The 20718-nt window shown below is 49.1% G+C and overlaps 1 protein-coding gene across 1 annotated transcript in view; it reads left to right on the top strand.

Moving 5' to 3' along the window:
• Positions 1-20718, top strand: part of LOC309522907 (guanine nucleotide-binding protein subunit alpha-11) — a 33723-nt gene extending 13005 nt beyond the window's left edge. Inside the window, exons 2-7 of the mRNA XM_082206611.1 lie at positions 4136-4320; positions 7030-7184; positions 9192-9320; positions 11090-11219; positions 14812-14965; positions 16503-20718. Coding sequence (XP_082062737.1) covers positions 4136-4320; positions 7030-7184; positions 9192-9320; positions 11090-11219; positions 14812-14965; positions 16503-16693 — 944 coding nt within the window. The 3' untranslated portion in view covers positions 16694-20718. The remainder of the gene's footprint in view (positions 1-4135; positions 4321-7029; positions 7185-9191; positions 9321-11089; positions 11220-14811; positions 14966-16502) is intronic.

The raw sequence follows: 20718 nt of genomic DNA, 5'->3' as shown, positions 1-20718 counted from the left end.
AGGAGCGGCGTTTGTCTTGCAGCAATTGAAACTAGTGGCCAGTGGTGTCGACTTTCTGGAAATTTCAGAATTGGGAAAATTTCCCCTGTGCAACTTAGGGTGATTCGAGTTGGGTAATCGAGCGGCTGGGGAAATCTCCCAGTTTGTGAAGGGAGATGTCCCAGTGCCCTAGAGTGACCCAATTTAACATGTTTGTTTTCTTTGTATTTAGTAAACGAAGCAACAAAGTTGCGAGCTGCCAAGTTTGCTTAATATTTTATTTGTAATCGACATCCATCCACTGTTGCTAATGAACATAAGAAACTCATTTTTCTGTGGGAAAACAAGCAGTGGAAAAAATATATAAAATGTTCAACCGCACGTTACTGTTGGTTATGCAGAGTGGTGGTGAATGCCAGTTTAAGGTGGCTCATAGATTTCCTGTTGGCTTGAGCCCTCTGCATATATTAACTCTGCAGGAAGGGGTGCAGGGTATGCCCCTGTGGCATGCAGCTCCCCCCCCCATCCTGCCCCAATCCACACAATATTTGTGGGTGTCTGAGGCAAAAAAATAAATCGCTTTTTGTGTTTGCCTTATTATTAATTTAGTAAAGTTATATTCCGCCCTTCCACCCAAAGGAGTCCAGGTTGGAAATTGTTGCTGTTGTTTAGTCATTTAGTCGTGTCCGCCTCTTTGTGACCCCATGGACCAGAGCATGCCAGGCACTCCTGTCTTCCACTGCCTCCCGCAGTTTGGTCAAACTCATGCTGGTAGCTTCGAGAACACTGTCCCACCACCTCGTCCTCTGCCGTCCCCTTCTCCTTGCGCCCTCCATCTTTCCCAACATCAGGGTCTTTTCCAGGGAGTCTTCTCTTCTCATGAGGTGGCCAAAGTCTTGGAGCCTCAGCTTCAGGATCTGTCCTTCCAGTGAGCACTCAGGGCTGATTTCCTTCAGAATGGAGAGGTTTGATCTTCTTGCAGTCCACGGGACTCTCAAGAGTCTCCTCCAGCAGCAGAATTCAAAAGCATCCATTCTTTGGCGATCAGCCTTCTTTATGGTCCAGCTCTCACAATATCAGTGCATTCTAAAAACAGTTTAGCAATCGCATTATCTCAGCCAAGGTTGCCAGGAACAGTACCTTGCAGCCCTTGAATGCCTTCATAAAGAGGAATGTTTTTAAATTCCTCTTGAAAGTCTAAGGGCATTCCACAAACTGGGAGGTGCCAAAGAGAAGGCCCTGCCAACCAAGCAGCCCCCCAGTGGCGGCATCACCTGCAAGGTTGCTCACCTGCTGATCATAGTATCTCAGATGGGGAAGGTGCTTTATTTAGGAGCCTGGGTCCCAAGCCAATCCATGAATTTCAGAGCCTTGTTGGTGCAGGTTTCTCGGATCCAGGAAAACCACCATGCCAGGCTCAATGTGGGAAGGCTTCCTCTCCGCAGGTCGCCCACGTGGGCTGGGGGGCGGGGAGCAAATTCCTCTTTAGGTATATTATGAGACCTACTCTGAACCCATGAGCTTGAAAATTTGATGTTGTGGCCTAGTAATTGCTTCAGATTATTCAGTTTATGCAAGGGTGACTCTCTGGAGAGGGAAGTGGGTTAAAGGGGTGACAGAGAAGATATTGTCTCATAAAGTTTTGATTCTGGCTAATTAGGTTTGTAAGTATTTTTCAGCCCCCACTGTAGATAGAAATGGCCTTTTCATGCAGATTGCTTTGTGATTTTGATAACGGCTAACTCAAAAGATTCTTCAGAATTTTGTCATTTTAGTAAAGATGTCTCTGTTAACTCTTATCGAGTGACTTGTGGTTGCTCTGGTTCTTAAACATTCTGAGCTGCCTCAGGAGTTTTTGGTGAGGATGAAGCTGCTATCAAGTGCTTTGAGTTGCGTGGTGCCTCCTGTTTTCCTAGATGAGAGGGGAGTTTTGTGTGTGTTGCACTTGTGTCCTCGGGCTTGTGGGCTTCCCTGGCATCTGGCTAGTCACTGTGTTTGCCTGGGTGGGCCTTTGGTCTGATCCTTAACTGCTCTTACACATAGAAACCTCTAGCCTATGTTTGGCCACTTGGTGACAGATTGAATCAGAGAACTAGGAGGAGAGGGAAGCTTTAAGATTTCAAGCCTGGGATTCTGTAGGGGTGGATGGGAAGAGATTCTGAATGCTTTGCCCGTAAGAAAACTGAAAGCACTCAGTTCAAAAGCTTGAAAAAGCCACTTCCGAGTGATCTGACAAGGAAGAGGCAAGGATTTATTGTAGATGACTAGTCTCCTAGGCCTATTAAGGTGGGTGAGTGTAGGGATTTATTTTTAGTAATTGTCTGCCAGGGTGCCATTTTCCCCTGCAACAACAAAAGCTGGGGTTCTCCCTCTCCACCCCCCACTTTAAATTGCAGCCTCAGTCCCAACATTTGAGCAAAAATCATTTTTTAAGCACCAGGCTGTGCCACAAATACTCAGGATTCTGCCCCTCCGGCCACTTGGCGGTGGCCTGGTCTTGATCTTTAAAAGTCTTTCTCTTCTCACACCCCACAACTGCCTTTCTAAACAAATACCTTGAGATAAGATTATAATAGTCGACTTCCCACTTTACATTCTTTTTTTTTTTATAATAATTTTTATTACATTTTTTACAGAAATAACAAAGAGATCAAAAAGTAAGAAGAAAAAAAAAAAAGACCAGAAAAAAAGGAAAAAGAAAAACTCGACCATTTCGATAACTCATTTCAAATTTCCATTGGACTTCCCCCATCCCTCGCAGAATGCATTTCTTAACAATAAATTTATCAGCAAATTATATCCTTATTTCGTATGTTTCTTTCTATTTTCAATTACAGTTTAAATTTAAATCTCTTGATCAATATATACTCTGAGCAATATACCATAATTTCGTTTTTACCCATTTAAACCTTGATTCTTTCATAAATCTTGTCAAATTTCATAAATAATTAAGTTTTGTTACTGGGGCTAGATTCCCAATCACACGACATCTTATGTTTCATATAACTTATAATACTTTTGCAAATAGTCTTTAAATTTTTTCCAGTCCTCCTCCATTGCTTCTTCTCCCAAGTCTCGAATCCTTGCAGTCATCTCGGCTAATTCCATGTAGTTCATCAGTTGCGTGTGCCAGTCCTCCAGTGTGGGCAAATCTTGGGTCTTCCAATGCTTAGCGATAAGAATTCTTGCTGCTGTTGTAGCGTACATAAAAAAAGTTCTATCCTTTTTAAACACCTTCTGGCCGACAATGCCCAGAAGGAAGGCCTCTGGTTTCTTGGGAAAAGTGTACTTAAACACCTGACTTCCCACTTTACATTCTTAAGCCAGCAGTAGGTTACACCAGCTCTTTTTGGGTTAACAAAGTACCTGGTTGTGGTACTTTGTAACTGTAACGGCATCAAAATCTTTAATAAGCTGGCCTCTTGTTCTGACGACGAACAGCAGCCAAGCTACAGGTTACAGTGAGCACAGTTTTTAGCCCCCCTTCCTTCTGAAGATGAAGCCATTTTCAGACGCAAATTGGAAGTGTGTTCTCTTTCTAGGTTTTGTTTTTTTAAGGTGGGGTGCTCAAAACCCAGAAGATGATTAAAATGGTTTAATTGGCTCTCAGCCTTCCTTTGTGCCTGCCTGTGCGATGGAAAGATGGTGATCCAACCCAAGTCATAGTCAGAACATCCATACCAGGCCTCAGAACCACTTTCACGGGCCGTGCTAGATTTCCCCCCCCCAAAAAAAAAAACCCCCCATAGCTATTGTGCTACTGGTGTGTGCAAAATGCTTCCCCCCCCCCACCCATCACACGCGCAGACACACACACATACACACACTAGGTTCACCATGGCAACAGTCTGATTTAGGAATAAAATTCAGCTTTTCTCCTCCATAAAATGTTCCTTTCGTCAAGGGGAAGGAGTGAGAGATGGGATAGCAGCTCCTCCTCTTCACAGGCTGGGGAAACAAAGCAGCAGCAGTTTAATATCTCTCTCCCCCCCCCCCCACGGAGTAATATGCAGTGAGGCGTTGCTAGAAGTTGAATGTGGAAGCAAACTGCTTGCTGTCGGCCGTAAAGCTCTGCTCCCTTTGTGATGCTCCCACACTGACTGCCTTGTCGTCTTCTTGTGTCCCTTTCACCCTGCCCCACCTATTTACTCTCCAGGCACGGGAGAGAGCGGGAAGAGCACGTTCATTAAACAGATGCGGATAATCCATGGCTCAGGCTACTCCGAAGAGGACAAGAAGGGTTTCACCAAGCTGGTGTACCAGAACATCTTCACTGCCATGCAGTCGATGATCAGGGCCATGGAGACCTTGAAGATCCTGTACAAGTATGAACAGAACAAGGTGAATAATAATAATAATAATTTATTATTTATACCCCGCCCATCTGGCTGGGCCTCCCCAGCCACTCTGGGCAGCTTCCATAAAAACCAAAAATACAGTAAAATATCACACGTTAAAAACTTCCCTGAACAGGGCTGCCTTAAGATGTCTTCTGAATGTCAGGTAGTTGTTTATCGCTTTGACATCTGCTGGGAGGGCGTTCCATAGGGCAGGCGCCACTACCGAGAAGGCCCTCTGCCTGGTTCCCTGTAGCTTTGCTTCTCGCAATGAGGGAACCGCCAGAAGGCCCTCGGCGCTGGACCTCAGCGTCCGGGCAGAATGATGGGGGTGGAGATGCTCCTTCAGGTATACTGGACCGATGCAGCTCCCATTCCTGCACCCCAGCCTATACACAGCCTCCACCCCTGTTGTCTCGTTGTTGGTTGTCTGTAGTGGCATGCGTGCTGCTCAGGATTCCCTGAAGTGCTTGCATCAACCCCCCCCCCGGGGTGTCGAATGTTCAGGGACCAGCACCACAACTGTAGCAACCAGAATAGTTCAAGCGCTGTGTTCTTCTTCTTATTATTATTATTATTGTTATTATTACAGTCAAACCTTTGTTGTTGAACGTAATCAGTTCCGGAAGCCCGTTTGGCTTCCGAAATGTTTGACAACCAAGCCGTGGCTTCCAATTGGCTGCAGGGACTTCCTGCACACAAGCAGAAGCCACATTGGATGTTCGGCTTCTGAAAAACATTTGAGAACCGGGACACTTACTTCTGGGTCTTCGGCATTTGGGAGCCGAAACGTTCCAAAATGGAGGTGATTGGGAACCAAGGCTTGACTATACTATTAACAGGGACACAGGTGGCGCTGTGGTCTAAACCACTGAGCCTCTTGGGCTTGCCGATCGGAAGGTCGGTGGTTTGAATCCCCGCGACGGGGGTGAGCTCTGTTCCAGCTCCTGCCAAGCTAGCAGTTCGAAAGCACGCCAGCGCAAGTGGATAAATAGGGACCGCTGCAGCAGGAAGGTAGATGGCATTTCCATGTGCTGTGGTTTCCATCACTATGTCCCATTGCGCCAGAAGCGGTGTGGTCCTGCTGGCCACATGATCCGGAAAGCTGTCTGCAGACAAACGCCGGCTCCCTTGGCCTGAAAGCGAGATGAGCACCGCAACCCCATAGTTGCCTTTGACTGGGCTTAACCATCCAGGGGTCCTTTACCTTTTTACCTGTTATTATTATTATTATTATTAACATTATATCCTACCCAAGGAGCTCAAGGTGGTATGTATGGTTCTCCCTCTCTCCATTTCTCCACAACAGCCCTATGCGGTAGGTTAGCCTGAGGGACATTGGCCACACCCAGTAAGCTCCATGACTGAGAGGATTAGAACCCCTGTCTCTCACCAGTCTCCTTTACCCTGTGCCTGGTGGGGCGCAAACACAGAACGTTATTGAATAGTGGGATGGCCAGGGGTAGGTTCGAAGGCTTTCTTGGTAACACTGTTGCTGCTGACGTAGTAGTTCAATTAATGATTATTTTCTGTACCTGTATTTACTCGAGTCTAATGCACACCTCTCTTTTTTTGCCAAATTACGTTGCGAAGGTTAGGGTGCGCATTACATTCAAGTAAATAAAGTACTCCCAGGTGCGTATTGGTTGTGCCCGGGCCAGGTTCTACCTCCAGGCTGGCCGTCTTGCAGGGAGAGCTTGCCTCCTATTTTACTAGCTTCATGGCTGGCGCTCTCAGGCTGTCCAAACTCAGGCATCTGCCCCAAACATGGCCAAGCGCCTTGCCTTGCAGCGGAGCCCAAGGCACCAGCAGGCGGGCAGGCAAGCTATGCTGAGGCTGCAGGGGGCTGGCAGAACCTAGCAGCGCAGTGGCGCCCTGGCCCAATGGTCAAAGGAGAGAGGTCAGTAGGGCTGGGCGATATTTGCTCATAGTGTGTAATGCACGCTCCTTTTTTCGCCAAATTACATTCCAGAAATTAGGGCGTATATTAGACTTGAGTAAAGACAGTACATACTGCTCTTCATTTTTTTAAAAAAAACGTAAGCCCAAAGCTGTGGTCTTGTTGTTAAAAAGATGGTATGTATATGTCAGGGAACTGCCATCAGAGGCAAGAGGAGAGGCAAGACTCTCCAATGATGCAGGGGAGGGAACTAGCAAGGAGAGAGAGAGAGCTTCCGCTGGGGAAGGAAATCCAGGGGACACCAGGGAGAAAGGGGAGGCTGAGAGTACTGCGGAGGGGAGGCTCCGAGACTCTTCCAGTGAAATCAGCGGAGAGAGCTCAGGACCTCCGCTTGCCATGCCCACGCTGCGCAGAAGGCTTCCGCGCAGAGAATCTAGGAGGAGACTTGGAGTCAAGGAAGTTCTATGTTGGAGGAAGTTTAGAAGACACCCACTCACGGATTCTGCCAGTGACTAAGACAGTCGCGTTGTAAGGGCTGTCAAACCAGGGAAAGGTTTAGCTATACGACCAGCTTGGAGCAGTTTGCAGTTTACGCACAAGCAACCCCAATTCCCATTACAGTATACATTTACTTGCTTTGTGCAGGCAATGCCGGAATGGATTTGTAGCAGCCGGGACTGGATCTCCAGCTATGGAGCAGTAAAGGAGGCCGGGGGGGGGGGGTGGATGGGATACATGCTAGGCGGGGAGGGGGGTCCTCAGGGTCAGCCTCTTTTAAGCCCCTCTTGCTTTCTCCTCCGCGCCGCGCTGCAGGCCAACGCACTCCTGATCCGGGAAGTGGACGTAGAAAAGGTCTCGTCCTTTGAGCAGCCCTACATAAGTGCAATTAAGACGTTGTGGAACGACCCGGGCATCCAGGAGTGCTACGACCGGCGGCGAGAATACCAGCTCTCCGACTCTGCTAAATAGTAAGAGCTTGCCGTCCTCTCTGTACGGCTCTCGGCACGGTTGCTGCTACACAGCGTCATTTTGGCTCTCTGGGCTCCCCTCCCTAAATGAAATTGTGCCTCTGACAGTTGGTGGGGGGTGGATGGGGGCCAGGAGGAAAGAAAGTAACTTGTTTTAGTTGTTGCCATCAAACTGCTCCAAGAAGGAAGGGGTGGTGGTTGTAGTTCTTGCTACTGGTTGTGGGGGCCGGGGGTGGACTTTAGAAATCCATTTGATGTGGCTTTAATTGATTTTGCACTGTTAGTTACCTTGCAGTCTCTTTAGGCACGTGCTATAAACGAAGTTTAATGAGTATTTTCTTTTCGGTCCTGCCCTCCCTGAGCTCTCAGAATGGCGAAGCTACGAGGTGGAAATCTCAGGTAGTGGGAATAATCTGGAAGTAACAAGCCGCTTAGTTGCTTTGTAGTCTTCTCCAGGGCGGTACACATTAGAGGAAGGTGGCCTGGAATTGTGGTGTTGATGTTTTAGATGTAGATGTAATAGTGTTGTAGAAGCTGCAGCATCTAATAGTTTTTAAGTTTGTGAGGAAGATGCCCGTAGAACTAAACTTTATGGGAGTAGTGCAGTATTGCTCAGAAACGCTTATTGCTCCAAATCTGCCTCCTGCCCAACGCTTGATCTGGTGGAAGAGGGGGCTGGCAGCTCAGTTTAGTCTTCCAGAGCCTTCCCACCCCCCACGATTATAAGCAGAGGTTAACGTGAGCGTCCTCAAAATCATGTACCTTGGCCGCTTGCCCCATCCAGCCAAGGCATAATAAAATGGGGTGAGGTGCTGTGCCACCCTTTTGCTCCTCACAGTCGGAAGGAAGAATGCTGGTGCCAGCTTATAGGGGAACTTAATTCAGAATTATGGACCACTCCACCCCACCCCGGGCAGGAGGGAGGGCTCTGAACTGTTTCCGTAGCTTCCTTCCTTTGTGGCTCCTTCTTCCTTCCCCGCAAATCTGCTCTAAGGAGTGGTGGACCAGGGACTTAGAGAAGCGTTCCTTTAGGGCATGGCAAGGGTAGACTCCTAAGGGTCCTGGGAGCATTAGGACCCATGAGAAGGAAGATTGCTCTGCAGGCGTGAAGCTGCACGCTTAGAAATGTACCGTATTTTTCGCTCTATAAGACGCACCAGACCATAAGACGCACCTAGTTTTTGGAGGAGGAAAACAAGAAGGAAAAAAAAAATATTCGCTGTGCAGCGAAAGCAGCAATCCCTCTTTCTGTTCTGGCTTCTGGGATAGCTGCGCAGCCTGCATTCACTCCATAAGACGCGCACACGTTTCCCCTTACTTTTTAGGAGGGAAAAAGTGAGTCTTACAGAGCAAAAAATACGGTAATGCTATTAGAGGCAAGGTAATGTCGGGAAGGGACGCGGGTGGCGCTGTGGGCTAAAGCCTCAGCGCCTAGGGCTTGCCGATCGAAAGGTCGGCGGTTCGAATCCCCGCGGCGGGGTGCGCTCCCGCTGCTCGGTCCCAGCGCCTGCCAACCTAGCAGTTCGAAAGCACCCCCGGGGGCAAGTAGATAAATAGGTACCGCTTACCAGCGGGAAGGTAAACGGCGTTCCGTGTGCGGCTCTGGCTCGCCAGAGCAGCGTTGTCACGCTGGCCACGTGACCCGGAAGTGTCTCCGGACAGCGCTGGCCCCCGGCCAATAGATGTGAGATGGGCGCACAAACCCCAGAGTCTGGCAAGACTGGCCCGTTCGGGCAGGGGTACCTTTACCTTTACCTTTACCTTAATGTCGGGAAAGCGGGTGGTGGGCTTTGTTGAATCTCAAGGGCTGAACAGGATTCCTGAGGATTTTGCATGCCTCTCTTCCTCCCCCCGGGGGAAAAAACACCCCAGGAGTGGAATAATTGAGGTTCCATACTCAAAATGCTGAGGCTCTCAGGGCAGGAGCGCTACACATGGCAAGCAAGCTCAGGCCACCTTCATCTTTCCCCCCCTCCCTCCTTTTTCCCCTGCACGTCCTCCTTGCAGCTACCTTACCGACGTGGATCGTATCGCCCTGCCAGGGTACCTCCCAACCCAGCAAGACGTCCTGCGGGTCAGAGTCCCGACAACTGGGATCATAGAATACCCCTTTGACTTAGAGAACATTATCTTCAGGTAACTTCCAGTGGCTTTTTTCTTTCTTTCTTTCCTCGGAGCGGTTTTTTTTTTTTTTTTTTTTTTACGTTTCACATACTCCCCCCCAAAGCTGCTTCCATTTAAAATGAAAGCCCACCTCAGTTAAGGCATTGAGTTAGCAGGCTTCTGGAAAGTCGGTCACACGGCTGCTGCTTCCGACCCTTTCTTCCCTCTTCCGAGTCAACAAGTCGTGCTGTTGGCAGGAGCAAAGGCAGGAGAGGGTTTTACCCCGTGAGGAGACGTCGCTAGGTGTGGCCTACGTCTTTGAAGGCTCTCCACAAACCCTGAGCCACTGCCACAACCCATCTGTAGCGGTGTAGTCCCAAGGACACAAGAAAAGCCCTGCAGCCAGGTGAAGCCAAAGACCCATCTGTTTGAAGATCCAGATTGTGCCGTCGGAACGTGCAAGCACCGAGTCCCCACTTTGGTCCTGCGGCAGCTGGTATTCCGAGACACGCCTGCCTCTAAAACCAGCTCTTAACATGTGGAATGCCCTTCCTCCTGATATCGGGTGGACAGCAACTGTTGGTCGTCGTCGTCCCCAATCGATTGAAGCCTCTTTTTCTAGGCCAGAGCTTTCCAAACTTTTCCTGTTGGAGGCACGCTTTTTAGACATGCACCATTTCGTGACACAGTGATTAGGTTTTACAGTGGTACCTTGGGTTAAGTACTTAATTCATCCTGGAGGTCCGTTCTTAACCTGAAGCTGTTCTTAACCTGAAGCACCACTTTGGCTAATGGGGCCTCCTGCTGCCGCCACGCCGCCGGAGCACGATTTCTGTTCTTATCCTGAAGCAAAGTTCTTAACCTGAAGCACTATTTCTGGGTTAGCGGAGTATGTAACCTGAAGCGTATGTAGCCCGAGGTACCACTGTACTAGCAAAGCAGAGGTTGAACTAAACCCTTTCCAGCGTGGGGAGCGTTTGCGCGACACACCTAACTGACACACTAGCGTGCCACAACACACAGTTTGGAAAGTTCTGGTCTAGGCTTTTACCTGACCACTAATACCGATAGTCCCTGTTGCCTGTGGTTAATGGGGTGCTAGTTAGTTTCCTAAAATTTATACACCTCTTGATTTTACCACTTGATTTGTATAGAACCTCAAAGCGGTTTTCCAAAACAATAAAATTGTTAATACAATAATAAGACTTTCGAACAGTTCAAAACTAAACTGAAAACAGATGAAAACGCTCCACAACATCTGGGTAGGCTTGTCTAAGCAAAAATGTATTTAGCAGGCACTGAAAAAGAGTGCAGTGGAAGTTCCTGGTGTCAATAGGCAGGGAGTTCCAGAGGGCAGGTACTTGGAAGTGCCTTTGACTCTCATGGAGAACCGATTCCTGCAGAAAACAGGCTTGAAGCCACCGCCCTCCAGCTGGCAGACAGTGCAGTCGAGCCCTGCGGATCAGCGGTGCTTCAGATCACTGTTCAGCGCTCCTTGGAAACCCTGTGTGGTGCATTGAAGCCCCCGATGAGCATCACTTGATGTCATGGTTTTACCGGGCATTGCTGGGTGGTTCCACGTGCCCACATGTCCAGTTTGGCCCATGAGGGGTAGGGGTGATGTCTTCCAAAGGGGGGGGGGAGGAGGAAGGAAACAAACCTTGGACTTGTTCCCGCTCAGTCTTTTCTCTCTTCCCTCCAACCCAAAAGCAAGTATAAAATGGCGTATTGCATTTTTAACTGAATGGGCTGTGTGTTTGTGTGTGTTAAAGAAGACCTGCCCTCCTTTTTCTCCCTTTCAGAATGGTGGATGTTGGGGGTCAGAGGTCAGAACGGAGGAAATGGATACACTGCTTTGAAAACGTAACCTCCATCATGTTCCTAGTAGCTCTTAGTGAATATGACCAAGTTTTGGTGGAGTCGGATAATGAGGTAAGCACAACCCCTCATAGCACGTAAGGGGCGGCGTGTGGCCCTTGGGTGGTCCCAGCAGTGGCAGAAAGGTGCATTTGCAGATTCTGGAACTGTTTCTAAAATGTTTGGGGTTGTCAGCCACTGGTGTGCTGTGGGCCAGGACTTGTCTGTTTCCCAACCACCTAAAGTAGCAGTGAGCCACATTCTTCACCCTGGGTGGCTAGACATTTCGGGAACTGATCTGCTTGAGGGAGAGGGGTGTGTGTCTGTGTGCTGGCTCTGAATGTATTCTCCAGGGAGGAGTCATCTTCCCCCCACCCCCCCAAAACATGTCCCTCAAAACTTGCAAAGGGGGGGTGCTGCAGAGGGTGACATGCTCTTGCTTGGCAAGTGGTTCCTGCAGACCGAAAAGGGCGCCCCTCCCGTCCAAAATGAAAGGGCACCTCGGAGTTCTCCGTGGTGCCAGATGTCTGCGGCAACCTCTCATTTTGTGCTAGGAGCAGCAGCGACAACGGCTCATTTCCCATCTGTGCAGGGAGGGGCGCGAGCAGTAATAAAACGTTGGGTGTGGGCCAGGGGTGGCCACTGGGCCTCCCGACTTGACCACCTGCGCCCCACAGGAGGGGCAGGGAAGGCTTTCCCTGCATTCGTGTTAAGCTCCGAGGGTCCTGGAAGGGTGCAGGATTTCTCTAAAGCGGATGTCTCGGCAAACTGTCTGTGGCTCTTCCCTCTTCCCCCCCCCAGCCTTGCCGTACACGCTCCTTGCACATGAAAGGGTGAGGGACCAGCCCTGTGTACACACTCGTAACACAACTTTGGCAGCCAGGCATGGCTTGAGCCCTCCTGGCGCTTGCCTGGCACCAGTTGTTTTCTCGCACTGCTTAAAATTTTCCTTTTCCTTTTATTGGGGGGAAAAAAGTGGGGTGAAACCCGGCTGGTACTGGTGGGTGGATTGAGAAGGACAAAACTTCCAACAGAGGGCAATGTCCACGTGAACAGATCTGCAAGTCGCAAGTAATGCTACTTAGTAAAGGTAGCCTAGCAGGGCTTTCCTAACGCATCACAGCAGGCTTTTTCGTGTCTTATTCAATTTGCCCCGGGCTAAAGACTTTGGGGGACACGGGTGGCGCTGTGGTCTAAACCACAGAGCCTCTTGGGCTTGCCGATCAGAAGGTCGCGGTTCGAATCCCCGCAATGACGGGGTGAGCTCCTGTTGCTCGGTCCCTGCTCCTGCCAACCTAGCAGTTCGAAAGCCCGTCAAAGCGCAAGTAGATAAATAGGTACCGCTCTGGCAGGAAGGTAAACAGTGTTTCCGTGCGCTGCTCTGGTTCGTCAGAAGCGGCTTAGTCCTGCTGGCCATATGACCCGGAAGCTGTACGCCAGCTCCCTCGGCCAATAAAGCGAGATGAGTGCCGCAACCCCAGAGTCGGCCACGACTGGAACTAATGGTCAGGGGTCCCTTTACCTTTTAAGACTTTGGGAGTGAAGAAAACCTGACTGCCGATGGACCGCTCTATCAGAACAGCTGCTTTAAAGCATACACCGCAGTGGCCTAGATGTAACTGCGGCAGGAAGCCTCCATCTCCCCCTGCATCCCTGTTAAAAGGAATTTTTTAATTGCGGGGTGTTTTTGAAAGGGGACCACGTGGCACAGTTGCCCGCTCTTCTGTGCGGCCATTGCTCTCGAGTTGGGGGTCAGCAGAAGCCGCTGGTGGCGCCAGCTGCCCACCCCATCCACTGCTGGGTGATTTGCAGAAGAGCTGCAAGGGTTCTTGACTTCCAGCTGTGTTTAGCAATAGCGGGAACAAAAAACTGCCCCGGCCTCCTCTCGGTTGGACTGATGAAATGAAGAAAGCTGTGGGAGCAAGGGCGAGAGGAGAAGGACCCGGGAGTGTGAAAGGACTGTGTAGTCAGTTCTTGTGCTGAAAGGAAATTGTTAGTCTGAGTGCGCATTCTGTTCCTGGACTCTACTCCCCTGCCAAGCCACTATTTTGCACCAGGTTCCTGTTGGTGTGTCTCTGGAACCTGCTAAAATAGCTTCCCCAAGGCTGAAATGTGCCCGACAGCGCTTTTGAGTTGGTTCTCTCTTTCCCTCCTTCCTCCCCACTCCCTCTAGGAGCCCGTAGACTCATCTGCAGACTGTCAGAAACTGGATGAAATTATGCGCACCCCTGGGGGAAACTAGATTTCGCCTGGGTCAGAGGAAATGGGGCTACTGTTCCTTCCAAATTTAGCATGCCTTCTAGAATCGTTCCCCTGACAGAGAGCAGGGTGAGGTGGAAGGAGTCTGCTTTTGGGGGTGGGGAGTTTGCTGGCATACTTAGTTGCCTTGGCAGGTTTGGTTGTATCGCAGGGCCTGAATTTGAGAAATAAATAGCACTCTCCACTTTCTGCGGCAGTTGTTAGCCCTTTACCAAGGTTGTTTTAGCTCTCTCTGCGTTCAGCCGTTTGGCAGAAGCATGTTCTGCTCTCTGCTGGATTTCCAAATCTGTATTTAGACCAGATTAATTGAATCTCATGTTTTTAATTTGCGATTCAGCTTTACTGTGCATCACCCCAGAGAGGGAACGTTTTGCGGGGGTGGCGGGGTGACAATAAAAATATCTCCTACTCATCGTGTGGGGTGGAAAATCTCCCATTCCTTAAGTTTTCATCTGTCAAAATGAATGGGTGCTAATTGCAGATACTGTGTTAGGTAAGCTTGGTGGTTTCAAAGCTCTTCGTTTCATTGAGTAAATGCAAGTAAAATAAATGGACTCATTGAGATCCCGTTGGAAAATTTTCTGGTGCAAACTGGAAAAAATTAATTGAAATACTGCGCACGTTTTCCAATTTGAAATTTTCCAGGCAACCCACAAAGCTGCATTTTCTCTCTCAATTAACTAGGGCAGGGGTGGGAACGCATGGCCTTTAGGATGCTAGCAATCCCCAGCAGCCTAGAGGGGTCAGGGATGATGGGAATTGTAGTCCTGCAACACTGGCTCCCCTTCCCTGACCTGCGTGAGATTGCACAACTCCTTATTTGCTAAACGTTACTGGCATACAGTGGTACCTCGGGTTACATACGCTTCAGGTTACATACGCTTCAGGTTACAGACTCCACTAACCCAGAAATAGTGCTTCAGGTTAAGAACTTTGCTTCAGGATGAGAACAGAAATCATGCAGCGGCAGCAGGAGGCCCCATTAGCGAAAGTGGTGCTTCAGGTTAAGAACAGACCTCTGGAACGAATTAAGTACTTAACCTAAGGTACCACTGTAGTTTGAAAGTAGTTGCAGGTGAAATCTCGGGCACAGGTGAAAATGTGGCGATAACAGAAAAGGCGAGCAGCTGGGCATTGGCTATCTCCTGTTTGCCGCGTTAAGCCAGATAAGGTTTTAATATGATTTTGGGCAAGATCTTTGTACTCAGCCCTTGTTTCTTCATTGTCCTGGTGGTACCAGTGGCCCATAGCTGAGGGCGCCTGGTGTAAAAGTATGCCTATTCTCTCTACCGCTTTAACAACACACACACACACACACACACACACACACACACCCCACCGGTGATGCGTTTCATCTCTTACCTTGTTGCAACCGTGACACCTCGAACCCCTCTTTTTCTCCTGGCAGAACCGTATGGAGGAGAGCAAAGCCCTTTTCAGGACCATCATCACCTATCCCTGGTTCCAGAACTCCTCCGTCATCCTTTTCCTCAACAAGAAGGATCTGTTGGAAGACAAGATAATGTACTCTCATCTCGTGGATTATTTCCCAGAGTTTGATGGTAAGAAACATTTATTTTTTAAATACAGATAGGTAGCCGTGTTGGTCTGTCATAGTCAAAATAAAAAAATTCCTTCCAGTAGCACCTTAAAGGCCAACTAAGTTAGTTCTTGGTATGAGCTTTCGTGTGCATGCACACTTCTTCAGATACACTGAAACAGAAGGATCTAGAAATATAGAAATAGAAATCTAGAAATAGAAGGATCTGGCAACTTCTGTTTCAGTGTACTGGGAGGTTTTTAACAGTTAACTCCTGTATAAACACGCTGATAAACCATCCGCAGGCCGGATTGAGAAGGCGATTTGGCCGGATCTGGCCCCGGAGCCTTAGTTTGCCAAAGTACATGGGGCCCTGCCGGTTTAAACACCTCCCTGTAGGAACCCATCAGTTTCTTCACCACGAAATCCCCTTAGGAATTGGGGTGCTTCTGAAAACTATGCCTCTGCGGTGGTGATTGCCACCATCTTGACTTTGAGAAAGGATCAGGCATACTCCTGGACCGAGTTCCGCATCCCTAGCTAGCAGGACCGGTGGTCAGGGATGCTGCTATGGGGAGACAGTGTTGAGGGGTGCTCAGCACATCAGTTTGGCCTATCTCGCTTCTCCTCCACATTAGCCGCCAGTCCCTTTGTGTTTATGTAAATGCATAGACTTCTTCCCACCTATAAAATCTCGGTTTGCAAATACGGCCGTTAAAATTGACCCATAGCAATCGAAACACCCAGGCGGTGATTTAATTTTCGGCAGTGACGTTAAACCAGAAGCAATACTGCAGCCTCTCAAATCTGAGCGGTTGGGGGGACGCCAGGGTAAACATGAGTGGGAATCTCCTAATTGGAGCTGTTGCTTTCCTCCTTGTCCCCCTCCCATGTTTTCCTTTTTTCCCCCAAGTAATTTTTTATTGTTTTCCTTACATATTCTTTTCCAACAAACCATATTAATGCCATACATTCCCTTTGACTCTGCCGAGTCGCGACTCCCCTCCTTCCCTGCAATTGGTATATTGAGAGTTTTTTTGGATTGATATCCTGGCTTTCACTCACCCTAAGGAGTCTCAAAGCGGCTAACATTCTCCTTTCCCTACCTCCCCCACAACAAACACTCTGTGAGGTGAGTGGGGCTGAGAGACTTCAGAGAAGTGTGACTGGCCCAAGGTCACCCAGCAGCTGCCTGTGGAGGAGCGGGGAAGCGAACCCGGTTCCCCAGATTACGAGACTACCGCTCTTAACCACTACACCACACTGGCTCTCTTTGTATTGTGCACATCATTCTCACATTAGTACTATTATACATTGAAGGTATTATGTCAATCCTGCTAGTGTCTTGACCTCTTTACAATTCTCCTTTAAATGTTCAATAAATTTACTCCAATTATTTTGGCATCTTTGATCTTCCTGGTCCCGGATCCTCCCTGACAATTTGGCAAGTTCTGCATATTCTGTCAACTTCGCCTGCCACTCCTGGCTGGTTGGTACGTCAGCCCCATCCCATGTTTTCTGTCTCCAACCCCATCCCATGTTTTCTTGTCTCTCCTCAGGCCCCCAGAGAGACGCCCAGGCGGCTCGGGAGTTCATCCTCAAGATGTTTGTGGATCTAAACCCCGACAGCGACAAAATCATCTACTCTCACTTCACATGTGCCACAGATACGGAAAACATTCGGTTTGTCTTTGCTGCCGTCAAAGACACCATCCTCCAGCTCAACTTGAAGGAATATAACTTAGTCTGACCTTCGTCTGCCTGCCCTCTTCTTCCCCCCCACCCACCCGCCCCCCCCACCCGCCCCCCTCCCCAGGTATCCTCGGGAGACCTTTTGTTGTGAAGAAAGTTAAAAGACGAGAGAACCCCGTGAATTTAAACAAAACAGAAAAAATGTACAGGGGGGGGAAGAATCTTGATTTTTAATGATGTAATGATTGCAAATTGATCTGTGGAGTGGCAAGGTCTTTGGGGTTATTTTCGTTTCGTTTCGTTTGCTCACTTGTCATCATGGAGTCTCTGTCTGCTCCACAGAATAGCTGGTGATGATGATGATGATGATGATTTTTTTAAAAAAACAAACAAATGTGCTTTTATTTCACAGTTTAAAAAAACCCAACAGGGGACACGTTTCCACTCTCTCTCTCTCTCTCTCGCACTTTGTTAATTTCCCGCTTTCTGGTCGACAGCCCAAGGCGAGTCTTCCTCTCGGACTCTGCCCTTCTGCGTTAGCCAATTCTTACTGTTCCTTTCTGTTCCAGCGATAAGATGGGAGTCCGCAGGCTTCTTGGCCCAAGGCCTGGCAATCTCTCTCTCTCTCTCGCTTGGCCGTGGAAGATAATGGGTGCTCCTTTGTACCTTCGCCTCGCGTGCCGTACGATTCCTCGGGTGCAGCTTTGCTTTTCTGCCCGGGAACCTTGGCGTCTCCTGCCCAAAAAAGGACTTGAGGGTACCTGGATGATGACACCTTGGGAAGAACAGGAGCTTCTGTCTCTTTTAACAGTAGTGCAAAATCAAAAAACAAAAAACAAGCTATCTCTTTTCCTTCCTCGTTTATTTTTTTGTACCACCTTAGTATAGATTCTCTTCCCTTCCTTATCAATTATGAAAGTTATATTGAGACTGTGATTTTTTTTTTATAAATTATTGTACTATATATAGTTTGCTACATCATAACGCCGTACTTTTGTTGTTGTTGTTCATAGACTTACAAACCGAGCAATAGCTAACGAGCCTGCGGGGGAGGGCGGGGGGAGGGAAAGTGCCTGAACGTTGTTGTTGCCGTATTATCTTTTTAAGAGAAAAGTAAGCTCGCCGTAGGGAGTCTCCTCGCCCGGCGTGAGGACTCTGCGTGTGTCGCACGGCGGGGGAGCGGAGCCTGAACTGGGCTAGGAGAGAGAGATCTGAGCTTCTGATTCATTCTAGATCCTCTCTCTCACCCGTATGAGTGCGTGCAACATGCCAACAACCGCTTGGGTTTGTAAGACACCCCCCCCCCCAAGAATGTGTCGATCCTTCAGGGTTAATCCAAACGAGGAAGGACCCACTAGGTTTTGCGGCTTGCAGAGGCTGCTGCTTTTATCTTGGAAGGTTCTAGGAAAAGAGTCGGAAGCTCTCTGCAACCGATTGCCGCCTCATTTGCCAGGGCTAGGGTGAGCGGTAGCTACTACTTAACCTCCCGCGCCCCTTAAACTTCTGAAAGCTTTGTTCCACCGGAAGCAGTTGCACAGGTATTTATTCTGGGGGTGGGGAGCCCACCTGCAGCGGCAGCAGGTCAGCGGCGGAACCGGCGAATCTGCTTTCGCCGAGACAGCGGTTTCAGCTTTTCAAAGCGGGGCGAGAGGAAGAGGTTCCGCTTCTGGACTCTCTTGTGCCAAAACGTGTTCTGCAAAGCCTGCTTTTGTGAAGCCGGCAGGAGACGGTGCCAAAAAAACACAGCCAACCCCGATGAGAAATTCTTTGCTGGTTCGCCAGGAAGGAGAATCGCCACGGGGCTGGAGCAAGGGACGTTTTCGAGAGGGCAGGGGAGCTTTTTAAGTCGCGCCCTCTGGATGCGAGGAAGTTCAGACAAACACTAATGTGGCTTCAAGGAGCGCTCACAGCCAATTTCTCAGACGCTACGGAGGACAGCCTGAGACTTCGACGTATTTCCGAACGGCCAGGTTGGGCCAGCAAAGGGAGTGTCAAACGTGCTTTTAAACGTCGCTTAGGGCAACACTAGGTAAACTTCTTTTTGCATTTTTCTCTCGACACTACTAAAAAACCCTAATTGCACGTGGATACCTGCAGCATTCCAGGGGGGGTTGAGGCGCAGAGTGCTGCCTCCAGGTTTTTCTGGGTCTGCTCCACGTCACCAAACACTACAGAAGGAAGCAGAAGTGAGCCGTATTTCTTGTTTCGTTGCTTTTTGGTTTTTTGGAAGGGGATTCCTGGCTTCTCTCGCACACCCAGCACCACGAGCCCGATAAGTTCTTCACTTGGGAGACGGAGGAGGAGGAATCCCATGCACGCTGAGAGGTCCTGTTGAGTCGGTGAAAGGCAAGGCAGCCTCTGCTTTCTAGAATAACATTCCTGATTTTGTCTAAATGTGTGTGGGGTTTTTTGGGGTGGGGTGGGGAGTGACAACGGTGAGGGAAGGGAGGGCCTTCCTGCTTCGGCCAGGACGGCCATGTCCGTTTTTGTCATCTTGCCAACTCTACAAGGGGAAGTTCTGCAGTTGCAAACGTGCCATGGCTTTCTTCTCGCCGTCGCTCGCCTGGAGTCTCTTGCACACCTCGATCTGCAACGTCCGCTGCAGGCATTGGACGTGTGTACCTGAGAAATCTAGAAGCCAGGAAGCCAGGTTCTTGAGCTTAGCGTCTCTCGTATTGACTCTCTTGGGGGGGCGGTGCTCCCTACCTGAACCCGGCGTGGCTTGTCGGACGGTGGTGGCCCTCTGCAGAGAAATGTCCGTTGGGCGACGCCGCAGATTCGAGGACAGAGCGGGAGGCGCTCGTCGTGAAGGCAGTGTTGGTTCTTGCGAGCGACACCTACCCACCTCCACTCGGGTGCTGTTTCGAAGCCTCCTTTTACGGACCAGCTTTTGCAACAGGCGACCCGTCCCTCGAGCCCGGTCATCGCTTGCTCTCGATGTGCCAAAGCCATCCCACAGCGCCCTCCCTCTTTCCCCAGCCCACCCGACGGGAGCTGGTTTGGGGTCTCAGATGTGCAAGGGGCCAAGGACCTGGGAGTTCTCGCGTGTGGTGGTGGTGGAGAAACTCGAAAAAGGAAAAGAAAAAAAGCCGAGATGAAGGAGCAATCTGTTGACCAATTTCTGATCACAGTGCACTTTAAACGAAAAAAAACCCCAAGCCCTACTGAGGAGGCGCCTGCTCTCAAACCCCTTCACCTCCTTTTAGGAAGAGGATTGTCAAAAAATACACACCCGCCATCATTCCATTTCCTTGTGATCAGCCCCTCCGGCAAACAACCCCTCTCCCTTCTACTTCCGCCGTGTCTTCCCTTCCCCTTCCCGGAAGCGAAGAATTATTTGTTTGTTCATTGCCTTCAGTTGCATGTTTAGTTCATCCCCTGCACACTGTTTTTGTTTTGCTTTTTATAACTACTTTTAAAAACAAATGCTTTCCCCCTTACTTCTGGCCATTAATTTGTACTACGCTTCACTGAAAGCAAAAAGGTGGTTTTGAGTCCAACAGAGGTTCAAGTCTGTAACTCAGTACTCTCTGTATGTATGTGTGTGTGCGTGTGCGTGTGTGTAAATTTTTTTTAAGCGTTTATGGTTTGTGCCAATGCCCCATACTTCTTTTTTTTCTCCCCCTTTAGTTACCAGAGACTCTCTCTTACAAGTGTGGTGAAAAATTATTTGGTTATACTTGTATATTATAAGAGATCCTGATTTAAAAAGAAGAAACATTTAAACATCCTATTTAAAGAGAACGGAAACTACTATATATATTAAAAAATGCTGTTTTTAAAAGGGAGGGGGAAAACCTTTTCGTCATTTTGAAAATTGCATGTGATGTTTAACGCGTGAGGGGGCGGGGGTGGGTGGGAGGGGATTCTGAATCATGTGGCCCGGGATCAGTTTTTTTGGCCCCCCGTCCTTGTCTCTCTCTTTATTTCTGTCCAGTCTGTGAGGCAGGATCGGGGCCTTCCCGGAACCCATCAGTTTCTCTCGTCTGCTGGGTGCTGACCCTCGTTGTTTAGAAGTTCCTGATGGAAATCGATTTTCATATCTTTCTCCTGAAATAAAAATTGTTTGAAATTGGAATAAAA

The sequence above is a fragment of the Podarcis vaucheri genome, assembly GCF_965113315.1.
Source record: "Podarcis vaucheri genome assembly, chromosome: 18".
In the NCBI taxonomy this organism is placed as follows: Eukaryota; Metazoa; Chordata; class Lepidosauria; order Squamata; family Lacertidae; genus Podarcis; species Podarcis vaucheri.
This window is presented reverse-complemented; position numbering and strand designations above follow the sequence as displayed.